The sequence below is a fragment of the Jaculus jaculus genome, chromosome 7 (assembly GCF_020740685.1).
Source record: "Jaculus jaculus isolate mJacJac1 chromosome 7, mJacJac1.mat.Y.cur, whole genome shotgun sequence".
In the NCBI taxonomy this organism is placed as follows: Eukaryota; Metazoa; Chordata; class Mammalia; order Rodentia; family Dipodidae; genus Jaculus; species Jaculus jaculus.
Window position 1 is genome coordinate 150,497,807 of NC_059108.1, and position 17,799 is coordinate 150,515,605.

Consider the following 17,799-nt stretch of genomic DNA (forward strand, 5'->3'; position numbering starts at 1 on the left):
CACAGGCTCCTGGTACAGGTGCACAGAGGACGGTGCAGGTGCTTGCACACAAGCCATGGCGCCTGACCCATTTTGCTCCTCTGGATTCTTTTTTTTGTTATTTTTAGATTTAATTTTATTTATTTATTAGAGACAGAGAGAATGGCGTGCCAGAGCCTCCAGCCACTGTAAGCGAACTCCAGGTGCATGTGCCACCTTGTGCATCTGGCTTACATGGGACCTGGAGAATTGAATCTGGGTCCCTAGGCTTTGCAGGCATGTGCCTTAACCGCTAAGTCATCTCTGCAGCCCTCACTGGATTCTTAAAATAGGAATAGGGTTTTCACAAATGTGTTCAAAGACAGTTGTAAAAGATTGACAAGGTTCTCTTGACACCTAGATGGCATTAGCGGGTTCTGCTCATGAGAAACAGAATACAAAAAAGGAAAGGCAGGGGCTGGAGAAATGGCTTAGCGGTTAAGCGCTTGGCCTGTGAAGCCTAAGGACCCCGGTTCAAGGCTCGGTTCCCCAGGTCCCACGTTAGCCAGATGCACAAGGGGGCGCCCGCGTCTGGAGTTCGTTTGCAGAGGCTGGAAGCCCTGGCGCGCCCATTCTCTCTCTATCTGTCTTTCTCTCTGTGTCTGTTGCTCTCAAATAAATAAATTTTAAAAAAATTTAAAAAAAAAAAAAAAGGAAAGGCAGGCGGTATTTCTGGAGGCTGTGGGCCATGTGGAAAGGCTTCTGGGAGCAGCGGGGTACACACAGGCTCCAGGCTGCTGCTCCTTGTCCTTGAAGTCATGCTCTAGAAGGTTGTTGCCTTCTCTGTTTTCTTCCTCTTCAGACCTGTACAGGTCAGTTAGTCTGATGTCTCCCAGGTCCATTTGGTCACAAATGTCTTCCACTCCCAGGAAGGCTTTCCTCTTACTGGGAGAGAGAAGATGTCTTCAAGGATCTAGACTCTATGTAAAACACTGGGGCCTCACTGGTGGCCAAAGATACATCCCTGCCTCACTAAGCTTTCCTAGAGGGGAAAGAATGATCCTCAGATGCCCCGAGCCACTCATATCACAGGGCACCAAACTGAACTGAACGGGCAGCAAGACTCTGAGGAGATAGGAACCTGCTAGGTTTGGAGAACGGGGCTGTGTAACTGGGGAAGGGAATCAGAGCTGTGGTCTCTTCTTGTAGCCACTCCTCTGGCTTTAGGTAGTAACCCCTGCCCCCAAGAATGTTAATTCTATCAATTCCTCTACCAGTCAGAGGCATTTACAAATAAGATATTTCTGATGGATGATTTTTTTGTTCTTTTTTTGCCTTTGTTTTTCTGATGGATGAATTTCTGCTGCTAACTTACCTTTGACTGTTTTCAAAGTCAGTAAATATTTGTTGAGTGAATTAATGGTTGGTAGTACACATGTGGTTGATGGTGCGTAAATTTGGGGGTTGGTTGTACTCCTTCAGGGTATACAGGTAGTAACAATATACATGTTACAGAGATATATTTTTGCAGTGTTTCAAAAGATTACAATTAAATTTAAACTGTATATAGATTATAGATTCAGTCATGTAAAATTTAATTTTAGAAATGAAATGATCAATGCTTTCAATGATCTCATTTTTATTTAATTTTTTATTTTAAGGCACTACGCATTTGCTATAGAAAAAAAATTTCTGTGTATAAAATTGTGAAGCAGAAAGTCTTAATTAAATGTGTATCGATGTAGTTAAATCTTTATTTGATCATATTGAGCGAATTCAAAGACGTTATGATGAAAAATTCCCCCAAGAGTTGGATGTAATCTGTGTTTTAAAAATAAAAGTCTTAAAAATTGATTTTTCCCTCAAGAACTGAATATATGAGCCATGCTTTGATTCTGATTTATGGTCATCAAAACTAAGGTGTAGATTCAGTGGATATTTTATAATTTGTCTTTCTGTTAAACTGCTGCATCCACTCAGGACACAAAAGTACAAGCAGATGCCCATGGGCTCCTAGACCTTTGCCGCCTTGCTTCCTACTTGGAGGCGTCCGGGGCACAGGGGCCCAAGGTGCTCGGGATGCTTCTCCTGCCTGTCATCTCTCCTGTGTGCAGCCTCTTCTTTGTTCCCCTCCCACATTTCTCCTTTATTGTGTTCCTTCAGGGGAAGAAAAGGGTTCCCTTTTCTTTCTCTGCCCCCTTTCCTCTGTTCTGGGTATGACATTGTCTTTGAGAAGAGGGGTCTCTGGGCCTGCAAGGCCAATCTAGGAGGCTGGTGCTTGTTGCTTCTCTTTGCATTTTGCAAGAGCTGTAGCATTTGCTGAGGCACTATCCACTGTGGCTTAGGGACGATGCACTGGCTCTCCTGCCCAGGACTCCAGTGGCCTTGAGAGCCTGGATGTCTCTGCCAGGTGAGCCTGCACCATTGTGGAAGGTGTTTGGCTGTATCCACCCCAAGGTCGGGGCGCGGTTCTGTGTCTGTTTTCTCTTAGCCTCGTAGCAGTAAGTGAAGCGGAGCCATCACTGAGTGAGGTCTGTCTGTCCTTGGCAGACGAATCCAACTGCCACTTTTAATACACGCTTAAGATATTTGCAGAATAGACATATTTAATCAATTGAATGTAATTACATGTGTTGCGACTTTTTATCTGAATAAGCCCAATGCAACTTTCAAAGTTCATCCCCGTGGCTGTTGAATAGTAGCCACTGAACTGCCGCAGGTATTTTGGGAATTACAGCAGAATATAAACACGGTATTTAGGAGTCATTTTTATGAACTGAGCAGCTTCTCTGTCAGTGTATTTGAATGCCACTGAAGTGACCACTTCAAGCATTCAGCTTGGCTCCCCACACACCTCAGTTTAGGTGGAGAAGAACATTGTTTGGAAAAGCGACGGGTGTGGGGGGGTTGCTGGGGGTCCTGGGGGGATCATTCATGTCCTCCAGGCCTTTTATGTGCTTTCTTCCTTATGTTTTCCTTAGAGCATTTTGAATCTTTCTTTGGGTCAGATTTGCTGCTTCTGAGAATTGTTTTAGAAAATTACTCTCCATATATTCATGGAAATGCTTCTCTTTATTTTTAAAATGTTTATTGCTCTATGTTAGAAACAAAACCACCCTTGATTTGGATGCATTTTGTTCCTGTACAGAACCAGAAAAGCAGCTTCACATACTAGATGTTTCTGGATTAGGAATTCACATAATAACGAATTCTTCTTATTTTTGGTTCTTCACAAAGGTTTGTTGTATGAGCTTAAAATAAGACGGCAGCTGATTGGTGTGACACAGTAACTGTTTATTTAGTGTAAGTGTGCTGTATCTCTCGGCCTGAGAAATTTGCATGCTGCACGGCAGCCATCTTCTTTTATACTTTATTAAATATCTGTCAATTATAAATATCAAGGTTTTACATTAATGTCAAGATAGTACATCAAAAATTCATAGAATATGTGACTTTTTCCAAGGGTATTTAATACTTAATGCATTTGTGTCATTTTTCTTTTCAGAGATATTGACAGGTTTTATTAAGTGTTTGTTAGGGAGATTTCATTTTTATCAAGGGACTATAAAGAGAAGCTGCATGCTAAATCAATTTTTAAAGCCAGAATATCATTCATTTTTTTCATCTTCAAACACTTATAATCCATAGGTTTTATTTAAATTTCTTCTTGGTTTATTTTTGTTTTATGTGAATGATAGTTCAAGACAGAACTTTAATAAGGATCAAATATGCTGACTGTAGAGGTTTTTAATTTCCTTAAGCATCTCTACCAGACCTGTGCGATATGGTAAATTCTTCAAAATGTCATACTTAACATATTTAGCAATATTGCTCCTTTTTATTGAAGCCAAACAAACAATTCTAGATATTAATCTTTCCCAAACATGGTGATTATTTTGTATTCAGCACAGTATTACTGTTTCTGTAAGAGAATGGATGGGAAAAAGAATGAGGAGAATGCTATAGTGTTCCATTCATCTCTGTATAAGAACTCCAGAATTCTCTTCTTAAATTTTTATTTACATATTTGTTTTGGCTTTTTAGGTAGGGTCTTATGTAGCCCTGGTGTGCCTTTAGCTGTCCAGGCTGACCCCCTGAGCAGGGGGATTATAGGCGTAAGCTGGCTGGCTGAGCTGGAGCCGTTGTCCATTCCCAGTGTCAAGTACTTGCTCTGCTTCAGGATAAAACACCCAGAAAGTCTGCTGAGTTTCTGAACCTGTGTTTACTGGGGCTTGGGCCGAGACAGTTAGTGATTTTGCAGCTCTGTCCCCTGCTTCCCTGCCTATCAGAGCCTGGTCACTGGTGTCTTTCTGACAGGGGCAACACTCCTCTCCTACCCCATGTGAATCTGTGTTTTGGAAACTAGTCACAGCTCAAGTCAGTTGTCCACCAAGGGTGCAGCTTGCTTCGGCCTTACATCTTGGTTTGAGAGCACAGGGTCGAGGTGGCTGTGGTTGGGCCAAAGGGGAGATCCTGACAGCAGTCTGTTGCAGGAGGTGGAGGTGCTCCATGCTTTTTAACCAGAGGCACCTTAAATACGTCCATTGTAGAAGTTTTCAAGTTACTGTCTAATTTTTGGAGTAGTTTTTAAAAGCCATACTGAACTGGCCTTACTTGAAAATTGTTTAGATTAGGCATTTGTCCTAGCCTTTTTCATTGTTTAAGTGGAAACATTTATTTCCAACATTGAATACATGTCATAGATGATGATTTTTCAATATTTGAATTGTTTCAAGATCCTTGTAAAATACCTAGTAATTTTAGGTAAAAGTTTTAAAGCTGAAACAATAGATAAGCCCAGTGTTGCTATCCCAGGCTTTGCTCTGGAAACAGCTCTAGGTCTCAGTGACTGAAGCCCATGCCCCTGTGCTGCCAGTAGGTGGCGCAGGTGTCACGGTGGTGAGAGCCCTGCTGAAATGAAAGTGACTTCTGTCACACTCTGCCTCAGCGTAACTGTTCCTGCATGTGTTGGTGGCAAAATCGCTTTTATACTGGGATCGCATGTATTAGGCACACCCTGTTTTTTTTTTTTTTGAGAACAACTATTTCTAACAGCTTCTGCAAATATTATATAACTATACAGACAATAGATTCAGCTTGAAAAATGAGTTTGCACTTATTTTTCCTCCAAGTTTTGTTTTTTAATGACTTCATTGGGACTGTGCAGTTGTATAGGAGACATATATGTAAGGTGTTGGTAGGTGCAGTAATCAGGTGGTAGAAATTCATTCAAGTCCTTTGAGAGTGTAACCTGGAGAGTTATCGTTTCTTCTAATTAATGTCAAACTTCTAAAAATATTTTATTTAAGTAAAATAAAATTTTGACAGAGGGAGAAAGAGAGTGAGAGGATGGGCATGCCAGGGCCTCCAGCCACTACAAACGAACTTCAGACATGTGCACCCCCTTGTGCATCTGGCTAACATGGGTCCTGGGGAATCAAACCTGGGTCCTTTGACTTTGCAGGCAAAATGCCTTAACTGCTAAGCCATCCCTCCAGCCCTAATGTCAAACTTTTGGGGGGGGGCAACTGTTAAATTTTTAGTATTCCTGGGCCTTAGCAAAGTAGTTCAGTAAATTCTGTACTTGAAATGAATGAAAATATTTAAGAAATAGCAACAGTATTTCTTACCTTGTAGACCTTGAAGAAGACAGTTGGAATATGTAAAGTACTCAAGAGATGAGATAACATGAATTAAGCAAAAGACCATTTTAGCATTCGAATCCCTGTTCTGTATAGTGTATAATTTTTCTGTTGCTTCCTGTGATCAGATGAGTGTTGGGGAAGTAGTTTCTTTATGCTTGCTTAGACTTTGGAAGGAGAAACCTGACCCTGGTCTTGGTTAAGTTTAATGACTTCAATGGAAAACCCAGTGAGGACTTCCAGAGCATAGACTAACCCTGATTTGTTACAGAGGGCCTGGGAGAAATGCCAGGCCTCTCAGCCCTGGACTGTGGCTAGGCCATCTGTGGCTGCCATGTTGCTCAAGTTCCCCTTCCCTGACCCCCACCTCAGGTAGGAAGTACCCAATGTGATGTGCTGTCGTATAGATTACATCGTCCTGTCTGGCAGTGCAGACATTTATTTAGCTTTGTTTATTTGTGTTGGGGTGGGATCTTGTTATGTAGTTTGTCAGTTCTTAATTCTCCTGCCCTAGCTGTCCGAATGATGGGACTTACAGGTGTATCCTTCCACATCTGGCCAGATGGGCTTTTTTTTTTTGGTTTTTCGAGGCAGGGTCTCACTGTAGCCCAGGCTGACCTAGAATTCACTCTGGAGTCTCAGGGTGGCCTGGAACTCAATGCGATCCTCCTACCTCTGCCTCCCGAGTTCTGGGATTAAAGTCGTGTGCCACCACGCCCGGTTTTACGTTTTGACTTTTCTTCCAAAGGGTTAAAACTGGCCTAAGAAGAGGGGAGAAACAGGCACAGAACTAACACCCAAGTGGCAGCCTTTTATAATACATAATTTGCCTAAAATCGCACACTGAGCACAAGCTTTTGTTTTCTAATTGATTTACGGTTTGAGCCACTCTTCCCTCATCCCCTCCTGTCCTGTGTGTGGCGCCAGCGAGGACGGCACAGTGGGCGATGACGAATGGCAGCGCACTTGTGATGCCAGTGCGTGGGGGTAAGGCGGCGTGCTGCACGGAGCGCGGGCAGGACCCGCGCAGGGCGTCTCATGTCTGTCTTAGAAATACCCACTTATTCATTTGAGCACTTACTGCAGTTTGCCCGTCACGTTGTAATTGAAACCAAAAATTAGAATTAAACTGTTACAACTTTAAATTCTTGAGACAAAGTTTTTAAGTAATTGAAAAGGCTAAAGGGGGAATTATGAAGAGAGAATGTGAAATATAAAATTTTCTTCCAAGTGTGAAGTTTAGAATATTTTTAACAAATGTTCTTTTATCCAGAAAAAAGTAGAACAATTTAAAATATACTGATTTCTGTTTTATCTTTATTTTACTTGTGTAAGACTTACTTTATAATCTCGTGAAACTAGACCTTTCCTGAATTTCTGTATGTAATCCATGTTTGCCACCTACATGACTACACGTGAGTTGATTCTGTCACGTGATGTGAGCTAGAGATAACTGGAATAACTTCCATATATACTAGAGTACCTGTAGTTGTTGCTTTTTGAAATATATAAAGATATTTGAAATCTATTCATAGGATCTACAGAGCCATCACAGCTGAGATCCCATGAAAAGGCCGAATCCTCCCTACGCAGGCTTGGGTTTGTGTTCAGATCAGAGGCTCATAGCGTGGGTGTGCCTGCCTTTGTGAAGTCAGTCTACCTTAACTTGTGCTTTGTGTGGTGTCTGCAGGCTCTAGGATGGAAATAAGAAGGAGCAGATTTATGGCGGCTGCTGGGCACAACAAATTAAGTTGACAGTGATGTATGAGGGCATGATAGCGTGATGATCCCTCCGTAGCGCGGCTGGACGCCTCCTGCTTCATTTGGCTCTTGTTAGGATCTGTTAGGCAGCTAAATAATGAAATTCTGCTGACTGATTTCCGTTTTTCCTTTTTCTCTTTTCACCTCTGCTTCCTAAAACTTCTCGTTCCCAGACCCATCCTCACGCCAACAAACTGCCCTTGAAGGACTCTTTCACTTACGAGGACTACAGGTTGGTGTGAGGGGTGGTGTGGTGGGGTTCTAAGGGAACGCAGGGTCTGGAAGCACTTCCGCAGGGACCTGTTAAAGCGGAAAGCAGAGATGGTTTCAGAAGCTGCGGTGAGCAGCTTCCACAAGCTTCGCATTTACAGCCCTTAGAAATCGCTGTTAAACCTGTATGGCGAGGGCCCGGCTGAGGTACCCAAGAGGATATTGGAGATTAGCATTCCTATTGCGCTGTGCTAAAGGATTTTTTTTACCTTTTAAATAGATTATATTACTGTAAACCAGGGACTTATTTTGAACAGAAAGTTAATCATGCCCAGTGTAGTAAAACTGTATTCCATACTTGGTACAGTGTATGGTTCTAGCATACACATTCTGAGGTTAAAAGCAGTTTTAGTCAGCATTGAAGAGGATCTGGCTTTGGGAACGAGGTTATGTCTTGTATTAACCCACTGAGACCCTGCTTGCTCCTGGCCTTCTCTGTGCATTCTGCCCAGTCACTTACTCTGCCTTCCCCCGGCTGTCCTTTCCCTGCCACTGCCCTCTCTCAATCCTGGATTTAGTTTTAAATGATATTGAAAAGGCTTTGAAAATTTGTGAGATGTCAGACAGCCCTAAAGTTTCTGGTTGAGTTACTTCTTTATGGCAGTTGGCTTTTGCCTTTAACTCCCTTTTTTTTTTTTAATTACAGGTGGGCAGTCTCTTCTGTTATGACACGGCAAAACCAAATTCCCACGGAGGATGGTTCCCGGGTGACCCTGGCCCTGATTCCTTTATGGGACATGTGCAATCATACCAACGGCCTGGTAATGACCTCACCCTAGGTTGTATCTGGGAGTCTGCTGCTGAACTTCAGAGTGGACAGTCCACTCAGGCTTCTGTCCTCAAGCAGCAAGCATGCCTTTTCTCCTTCCCCTCAAGGAGAAGCCAACCCTTTGCTTTCTCCATATTAACTTCATTTTCGAAGTGAGAACTTGACTCTTAGCCACTTTCAAAACCTACAGCAAATGGCATTTGTGAGTGAAATAGTAATTCTTGCATATTCATTTTCTTATCTTGTTGGACCACAGGCTTTATAAACCAGTTTCTTATTCTAAAAGTCTGATTTATTGAAGAAAATCAATTATATTTCTGCCTTTCTCTTTTATAACCTTTTCTTTTCCTCTACTGACTCCATTTCTAGTTATGAGCTATTTCTTGCTGCTTTCTCTGCCCCCCCCCCCAGCCTTCCCCTGTTCTGCCCACAGTCCTTTGCCATATCAGTTCATCTGCTTTGCTGAGAGCACAGGCACTTAATGTAGAGTTGGTGGCATCACTAGGTGGGAGGTAGGAGAAAAATTTTATTCCACAGTGGATTTTGGTAGGCAAGGAGACACAGCTCCTGTTTCTCAGCATTCTTTGGCTTTCAGGCAATACCTAGGGTAAAGCTTTCTCGGTCCTGAGAAAGGTTTAGAAATAGAGTAAATCCTAGATCACTTTGCATTTTTAAAAACGGTGCTAGTCTCTGGGTCGGTTGGGGTTTGCTCCTCTCTTTGTTATGACTGGCAGTGTCAGAAGTGCAGTAGAGAGGCTATGAGGAGGGTACGATCCTCACAGTAGCCTGAGCACATGCGCTTCAGACGGACTATTGCAGCAGTTACTTTCTGGAATGTGGAAGTGTGTAAATTGAAGCAAGGAAAATAGTTACACTTTTATAATTACATTTTGCCTTAATTTAGATATGCTTAATTGAATTTAGTAGTGCTAAGAAATAGTAGCATGTTTAACATTTTCATTAATGAATATAACTTTACATTCTTTGCTCTTTTTTTTTTTTGCTTTCCTTCAGAGATATTTTGAACTCATCATAAGCTTGGAATCTAAAGTTTTTCAAGTAGTTTTTAATATCTGGCCTCATACTTTCCTTGCCCTTTTTAATTTGAAATGGATTATTGTTTCACAAACTTGGTTGATCATTAGAATGTATTGTTATTTCCAAAGTTTAAAAGGTGCTTTATTATGAAAAACAAAAACAGCATAAACTGGGTGTGGTGGTGCATGCCTTCAATCCCAGCACTTGGGAGACAGAGGTAGGAGGATAGTCATGAGTTTGAGGCCACCCTGAGAATACAGAGTGAATTCCAGGTCAGCCTTGACTAGAGTGAAACCAACCCTACCTCAAAAAACCAAAATAATAAAAACAGAAGTCTAGGAAAAAGAGATACTCCCTTTCTAGTTTTAGCACCCTATGGTTCACTCCACAGCTGAAGACTCAGTTCTACCCGCTTGTGTCATTTGGCTGCCCAAGACTGCTCCTCATTTATTCAGAGACATGAAGCTGTGGTGTCACCTCCTTGCTAGTTGATAACCTTCACTTTTACAATAATGGGTTGGTGACAACTCTTACGTTTTTCCTAATGCAGTTCATGTGACTATGACCTACCATAGTCCTGGCCAAGGCACTGCTAACCTTCAGAAAATGTGTTCACGAGGTCAGCACACTTTGCTGTCAGCTCTTCACCTTTGTTGAACTGACCTACTGTCATTTCATGGGAACTTTAAGAAATGCTCTTTCCAGACTATAAAGTTGTACATCATGCATATTAATGAGTAACCTCTTTAAAAATGAGGTACTCAACTCAAGGCTCAGCTTTTAAGCAAAAGCTTTTCTTTCCTGTGTTTGTGTTGACAATACTCTTGTTGTCAGCCTGCCTTGACTCTTGCTGAGGTGTTACTCAATAGAAAGTTGTAACTCAGCAACACTGGCTATTTCCAGCAGTGGCCCACAGCCCTGGTTCTGCCAGTGTGGAGGAATCCAGTCTATGGCGGTCATTCCAGAGTAGCAACAAAGAAAGGCAGGAGAAGCTCTTCTTGATTCTGGTGACTGGGAGAGAAATTCTTAGTCACTTGGAGAAGCAGGGTTAGGAGAGGTCAAAAGGAACAGTCCTAAGCCATAGAAAGCTTGCATGTGCTGTTGAGAATTCGTGGAGGAGGGAGGCTGGTTGGTCCCTGTGGATCATTCAGTTTATTTGAGAAGGACACTGCTCGGTAGTTTACCTGCAACTTTGCATGTTCCAGTGTATGTGGTGTATGTGATTCTGTTAGCCAGGGTGAAAGAGATGCTGAATCAAGCAGAGTTGACAAGGTTCTTCCAGGGCCTTTCTGTTTGGATGTTGAAGGATCAAGATATATTGATTACAGGCTCAGAGTAAAATTTCACTTTTCACAATAATGAGCAATGCCTCCTGCACAGCACACGCCCGCTACAGCTCCAGCATGGCCGAGTCTGACCTCGTGCTGTCCTGACAGCAGCAGTCTGCCCGGGCCTTGTGCCGGCTCTGCGGCCACCCCAGCACCTTTGTGAGCTGGGCAGCCCTTTCTTGTCCTGTAGGACTTTCTGCACTGGCATTGACTGTGTGGTATGTTTTCATCTGTGATTTTGGTGTCTGGTTGGCTGGTTGGCTTCTCCACCTGTGAGGCTCTATGAAGGCAGGTGATTTTTTTTTTTTTTTAATTAGGTTGGTTGGTTTATAGTCTGTCTTACTCATACCCCCATGCCTTGGTGAATCCCAGTGCCTCTTGTTATTTTTTTTTAAATAAATTGATGAGTGAGTAGTAAATGATTATAAGCATATGTACTTATGCGTAGAAAGAAACTCCAGAAGGAAAAAAAAAAACCGAAACATTAATACAATATGATCTCTTCTGCTTTTCAAATTGTATTTGATGAGCATGCATTACTTAATTTCCTCTTCCCTAAAATAAAGGAATATGATACATGCTTAGAGAAAAATTTAAAAACACAGAAAAATGATGTGTAGTTCTGTACATGCTGTGGGGTGTTGTGTATCTGGTTCTCCCTCCCATAGTGCTATGTGACAGGTTCACTGGAATCCAGCTGCAGAGGAGTCACATGTTCCTCTCTCCAGGGTTTTCTGGTGCCCACCCAGAGTGTACCATCTCAGAAGTGCCAGCAAGCACTACCCTTCTGTGCTGTGCCCTCCTTCAGCCACTTGAGGCTTCCTGGAGTGGAAGATGGGCTCATATGTTTTGATTGGTTTTTCCTCACATGTCTGTAGACTGAGGGTTTTCATGCTGTTTTCCAAGAGACCCTCTCTGGGCCTGGCATGGAATTGGACATTCAGTAAATGCATGTCGGTGGCCTTAGCTTACCTGAAAGCTTTAAATTTGCTCTCATTTCAAAATAACATGACTCAGAAGTAAAGCTTTTCTTCTCTTCTTGACTCTATGCAATGGAACACCCATTTTCCCCTCCCTTTTGTCTGGCATTGCTGGAGAACCTAGGATCTGTGCATGTTAGGGTGTTCTGCCACTGAATATACACATCCCTACCTTAATTTCGTACCCTGAGCTCCTCCAGTTCACCAGTAAACAGGCACAAAGGCCAGAAGGGCCATTTGCTTTCTGTCACCTGTGGAGGTCTTAACCTGTGGGCTCATTGCCCTGGGGATTGTGTTTGGTGGAGATGAAGTGCAGTGTCCCCCTCCCCTATTGTCTCAAGTATGTCATTTCTCACACAATCTTTGGTATGAGTAGAAGTGATTGAAGTATTTAACAGACACACCCCTTTAAGAACCTCTAGAGACTTTTAGCCTCCAGTGGCCAAAGAAGCTCATGAGTGAGCGAATGTTTGTTCTTTCTTCCTCTCCAGATCACCACAGGGTACAACCTGGAAGATGACCGCTGCGAGTGCGTAGCTCTGCAGGACTTCCGGGCTGGAGAGCAGGCGAGTGTCACGCACTATGTCGTCAGCCTGTGGGCACTGAGTGATTCTTAGAGTGACTTTTTAAAAGCACTGAACTTGTGGAGGAATTGTGGCATTGATAGAACTGTTTGTCTTCTGGACCACATCTTGAGACATAAATGTGCTTTGAATTGTGATTTGAGTGCACAGAGGAGAAAAGATTTAAGTGTAATCATTTGCATGATTGGCCTAGTGTTTGTGACATTTTAAACTGAAACTTAAGTTTTCTGACACTAAAACCAAGTTTTTATTCCATAAAGCACGTCACATTTATGTCTCCATTATGGGCTCTTTGAAAGAGGCAGTCCTGACTAGGCCAGGATGTCAAAAGGAATCAGCAGTCATTCTGGGCTTCATGAATTTTCACTTTGGTGTGTGGTTTTATGTTTTTTAATTTTTATTTATTTTTGAGAGACAAAGAGAATGGGTGCAGCAGGCCCTTCAGCTGCTACAAGCAAGCTTCAGACATGTGCGTCCCTTGTGCACATGTGCAGCATGACACACTTGCGTCACTGTGTGTCTGGCTTACGTGGGACCTGGAGACTCGAACATAAGTTCTTAGGCTTTGCTGGCAAGTTCCTTAACCGCTAAGCCATCTCTTTAGCCTGTGGTTTTATGTTTTTATGCTTTGGGTGAAACAGAATTAAACTTTTTGTTCAGTTTGGGATGTTGCTCAGTTGGCACAAAGCTTCTGAGTTCAATCCTTCAATCCCCAGCACTGCATAAACGGGGTGGTGGCACACACCTGTAATCTTAGCACTTCGGAGGTGGAGGCAGGAGAATCAGAAGTCTTTGGTTATGTAGTGAGTTTAAGGCCAGCCTGGGCTATATGGCACTCTGTCTCAAAACAGAGCCAAAAAACATGAGTTAACTATGCCAGAACTAGTCCTTAGCCTGCTCAGTATTAAGAATACATGCTAAGTTTGTTTTATGTCCTTCTACTTTCTCTTTACTGCATCTCAGATTTACATTTTTTATGGCACTCGGTCAAATGCAGAGTTTGTGATCCACAGTGGCTTTTTCTTTGACAATAATTCACACGACAGAGTGAAAATAAAGCTGGGAGTGAGTAAGAGTGACAGGCTGTACGCCATGAAGGCCGAGGTCTTGGCTCGCGCTGGCATCCCAACGTACGTAGAAAAGAATGGTTGTCTCTTTCCTGTGGAACTCGCAGCATTTCCAGTTGCATAGTGTTTAATTGGTGTGTTAATAAAATTTCTCTACAGTAGTTTGTCTTAATCCCTTTATCCCTGTTACACAGCAAATTTAGACTGTGGAGATTCATGGTGATTTACCAGCATTTCCAGATAGACATAATTGTGTCACTGGGAGCATTCAGTCAGTTCCAGGGGATGTGGCCTGCAGTTCTCATTAAGTTAAATAAGTGCTTTGGTATCATTAATGTCTTTCACCTTGAAAAGGTTAATGACCTGGATCAATTTTTTTCATTTAATTCTTTGCCACCATTAGCTTCTGTAATGAAGTCATGATCCTTAGTGATTTCAAGAATTCCTGCTTAAATTCTTTTAAGGTTTTCTTGCATTTGAGGTGTAAAATGATAAAGACAGGAATTATGATTTATTAGTCCTCCAGGGACTGAAGGAATCATTCTTAATGAAAATGGATTTTCCAGACCTTTTTTTAAAAATTGAACTTGTCAATACTCGATTAATGATTAAAATGTGACCTCAACATAAATTATTGTTTAATGGTTCCTAAGGACTGTGGGTGTGTTTACTTTTCTTACTAGGGGTGTGTGGCCCCAGATTAAGCTGTTCAGGCAGCAGGCATGCTGGCAGAGGTGGCCTTACCACTGTTAGCCTCCTCTTTCCAAGGTGCATTTGTGTAGTTCGGTGAGGAGTCAGCTCAGCTGCTCCTTGAGGGCCACTGTGGTGGCTCAGGCTTCACTCTGAAGGAGGGCAGCGTGACTGAACTTGCTGTTTGCTCTTCTTAGCTCCAGTGTCTTTGCGTTACACTTCACTGAGCCTCCCATCTCTGCCCAGCTTCTGGCTTTTCTCCGAGTATTCTGCATGACTGAAGGTAAAAATCATTTTAGGGAAAAACAGAGGTTTGTTTGGTTTGTAACTTGTGAAAATATAAGTCATGGGGGTTCAGAAACCAGAGCACTTTTGGGGAAGGAGAAGCTGCCAGTATTGAAAAAGAACTGATCCGGTTACACCCTGAAAATGCTTAATGCCAGGGATCCTGTTAGAGAAATAACGTTGTGGACAGAGTTGATGTTATAAGAGACATAACTGTTCTTGACTGAAGCCATTCATTTCAGTCCCAAAAAGAATTAAATATATGTATTGAGTATCCATTTTTTATATTTGCTTACAGGTCATCCAGGTTTCTCTACTGAGATTTGACCTGTTATATCCAAAGTCCCTGGTCTTGAGGTTTCATTTGTAACTCTCCGTGTATCTGTGTGTGTGCCTGTGCCTATGTCTGTTCTTGCAAAAGACCTTGAGTCCTATACAGAACAGATGGGTTAGGAATAAGTGAACAGATGAGTAAATCACGAACTGATTGAGTAGTAGGTACATAATCATTCTTCTGGGGAAAAAAATGGCAAAAAGGTAAATAAAAGTTGCAAAAGCATCAAGGAAGGGCAGTGCTGGTGTTTGGCCATGAAGGAGTGGCTGTGCCCTGCCATCTCTGGCTCCCATCTTGTGTGAGCCCGGAGCTTGATGGAGGCTGCAGTAGAAGAAACTTGATCCCAGAACACAGCAAGGTGATTGAGACACCAGCCGCAGCAGCGGCAGTGAGGTGGGAGATTGTCCCTGACAGCAGCCGAGCCACAGTGCAGGCTTCTGGTGCCTTCCTGCTTCAGAAGTGGTTGAGTCCAGTGAGCACAAGTTAAGGGTTAACCTGGAAGGTTGTCTAGAAAGTTTAGGAATAGAAAATTGAATGTCACAGTCTGTATCCTCAAGGAATGTGGAGGGAAGACAGATGCTAGTGGTGATGGTTGCTGTAATTTGTGGAGCACGCACTGTGCGCTGAGCATGATGCTACATGCGGTGCATACTTTGTTTTCTTCTCATGTGCCATGTGAGAGAGGCATTCTCATTTCACTGAGGGGGAGACAGGAGCTTAGGCAGGGGTCATGCAGCTCCTTTAACATAACTGAGTCACTTCCAGAACTCAGACATCCCTGTGCCACTACTGATTTGCAGGTAACAGAACTCAGGGAATAAATTTTTCGTGCACTGGGCCTTTGAGCACAGTTAGTTTGTTGTAGTGCAGGAGAGGACAAAGATGAGGACACACCCCCTGTGGAGGGAGAAGTGCACAGGGACTGAGAAGGAGGCTGTACTGGGCTCTGCTGCTCGCTCAAAGGACACCAACTGCAGGCAGAGGCAGCAGATGGAGTGAAACTTGGGAGGGAGCCACTGAAGAGGGCTGACTGGAAGCACCGCAAATCCTATCTCGGGGAGCAGGTTTCATTTAGAAGGAAACCCTTTCCTTTAGGCACGGGTTTATTTCTTGGAGTCCAGGTCATTCATTGCCCTCCGTTTGTGTGCTCAGCCTCCTTATGAACCACATCCGGTCTCACCAGCTAGAGAAAGCTCTGCCTTTTTCTTTGAGGAGAGGAAGGGGGCCTAGGAAGCGACAGTAGTAACTTAGCACTTGCGGCTTCTGAAAAGAAATGTCTACTTCCAAGGAAGTTTTTTTAAAGATCTTTATCTCGACACAAAGAATGTAAACCGAAGAATCTAAAAATCTGAATTTTACTATAGATTTTCTTTTCATAAACTTTTTGAACACTAGATAACATCTGTTTTTCTGAGAAAATAATCATTTTAGGTTCCTTGCTACTCTTTAGTTTCTCTTTAGTCATCAGATGACAATTTGTCCTGTCAAGACAATTGATGCATTCTTTGAATTACTCCAACTCACGCTAGTAAGTGTGGCTTTCTGGCAGCCCGCAGGCCTCTCAGGTTGAGTCGTAATTAATGACAGCTGTGGGGCATTCCCGCAGGAAGAAAGGCTGTCTTGAAGCTATACCAGAAGCATGGGTGTGGTTGTTGACCATGAAAAGGATGGGCATGTTTGGTCTTCTTGGAGACAATGTGCCAGGGTAAGGTGCTTTCAGCAATTGAAGTCTTTCTTTTGCATAAATGTAGTTTTAAGGGTGATTGAGATGTGTAGTTCTTGACAAGTGAGAGATAACTGGCTCATTGCTCATTAATTAAGATTTCCTTATAGTCCATTTTCTTATCTTTCCATGCTTGGCTTATTTGTTACAATCTGGGTAATAATTACCACATAGCTTTAAGTTTGGAAGGGGCCTTGGGCAGTTGTGGCTCCTAGTTGCTCTCGCTGTTTGTTTACATGGCTTGCCTTACTGTCTTTTTGACCCAGCTGTCCTGACTAAGCCTGTGGCTAGCAGGAAAGGTGCTCTCACCACTAGGAACATGGCACCCGTAGAATGACTGTAGTCAGTGCCTGGTGAACCTGCCTTAGGTAGGCCTTCAGTGCTGCTGACAAAAGCAGTGATGAACAGAGTGCCTCACCGAGGCTGAGTCTGGACTGCAGGCCAGGTCCAAGCCAAGGACACTTTGTTTGGTCCCTGCCCTGGATCTCAGTTCCACTCTGCCCGTTTGGAGAGTCTGGTGAAAGTGCCAGCTGAGTGACCTTGGAGCGTCCTTAGCCACTGGGAGAAGCAGTGCTGTTTTCCCTTCTCATTGCTTGCTTGCTACTTTGATTTTTTGTAGAGGAATTAAAAGAACATTTGCTTGGAGACAATGCCATCGACAGAATCTTCACCTTGGGGAACTCTGAATTTCCTGTCAGCTGGGACAATGAAGTCAAACTTTGGACATTTCTGGAAGATAGAGCTTCACTTCTTTTAAAAACATATAAAACGACAATTGAGGTAATTAGATTGACACATGAAGATTTAGGCTTGGTCATGTTCATACAGATACTTATTAAATCCCTTCCTAAGTGTACTTCACTTATTTTTTTAAATTTTATTTATTTATTTGAGAGAGAGAAAGAGGAAGAGAGAGGGAGAGAATGGGCCCACCAGGGCATCTAGCTATTGCAGATGAATTCCAGATGCATGTGGCCACTTGTGCATCTGGCTTACGTGGGTCCTGGAGAGTTGACCCGGGATCCTTTGGCTTTGCAGGCAAGTGCCTTAACCACTAAGCTATCATTTTTTTTTAATTTAATTTATTTTTTTAATTTAATTTATTTATTTGAGAGAAAGAGGGAGAGAATACTTTAATACTTTTTGGAGTATTTGGTATTTTTCATCCAGCATCAATATTTTTCTATGTAACATGTTTATACTTCAGAAAAAAATCACATTGAGGATGCTGGGGAGATGGCTTACCTGGTAAAGTACTTGCCACAAACATGAGGAAACTGAGTTCAGATTCCCAGATCCTATGAAGAATGCTGGGTATGGTGGCACATACCCGTGGAGCTAGAAACAAAGGGATTCGTAGTGCTTGCTGG

At 42.8% G+C, this 17,799-nt stretch overlaps 1 protein-coding gene across 3 annotated transcripts in view; it reads left to right on the top strand.

Moving 5' to 3' along the window:
* Setd3 (SET domain containing 3, actin histidine methyltransferase) overlaps positions 1-17,799 on the top strand; it is a 62,472-nt gene that overhangs the window by 41,853 nt on the left and 2,820 nt on the right. For all 3 annotated transcript variants that reach the window (XM_045154948.1, XM_004665603.3, XM_045154949.1), the window contains 6 exons: positions 7,535-7,593; positions 8,278-8,392; positions 12,238-12,312; positions 13,294-13,460; positions 14,285-14,370; positions 17,049-17,209. In XM_045154948.1, the coding sequence (XP_045010883.1) occupies positions 7,535-7,593; positions 8,278-8,392; positions 12,238-12,312; positions 13,294-13,460; positions 14,285-14,370; positions 17,049-17,209 (663 nt within the window). The remainder of the gene's footprint in view (positions 1-7,534; positions 7,594-8,277; positions 8,393-12,237; positions 12,313-13,293; positions 13,461-14,284; positions 14,371-17,048; positions 17,210-17,799) is intronic.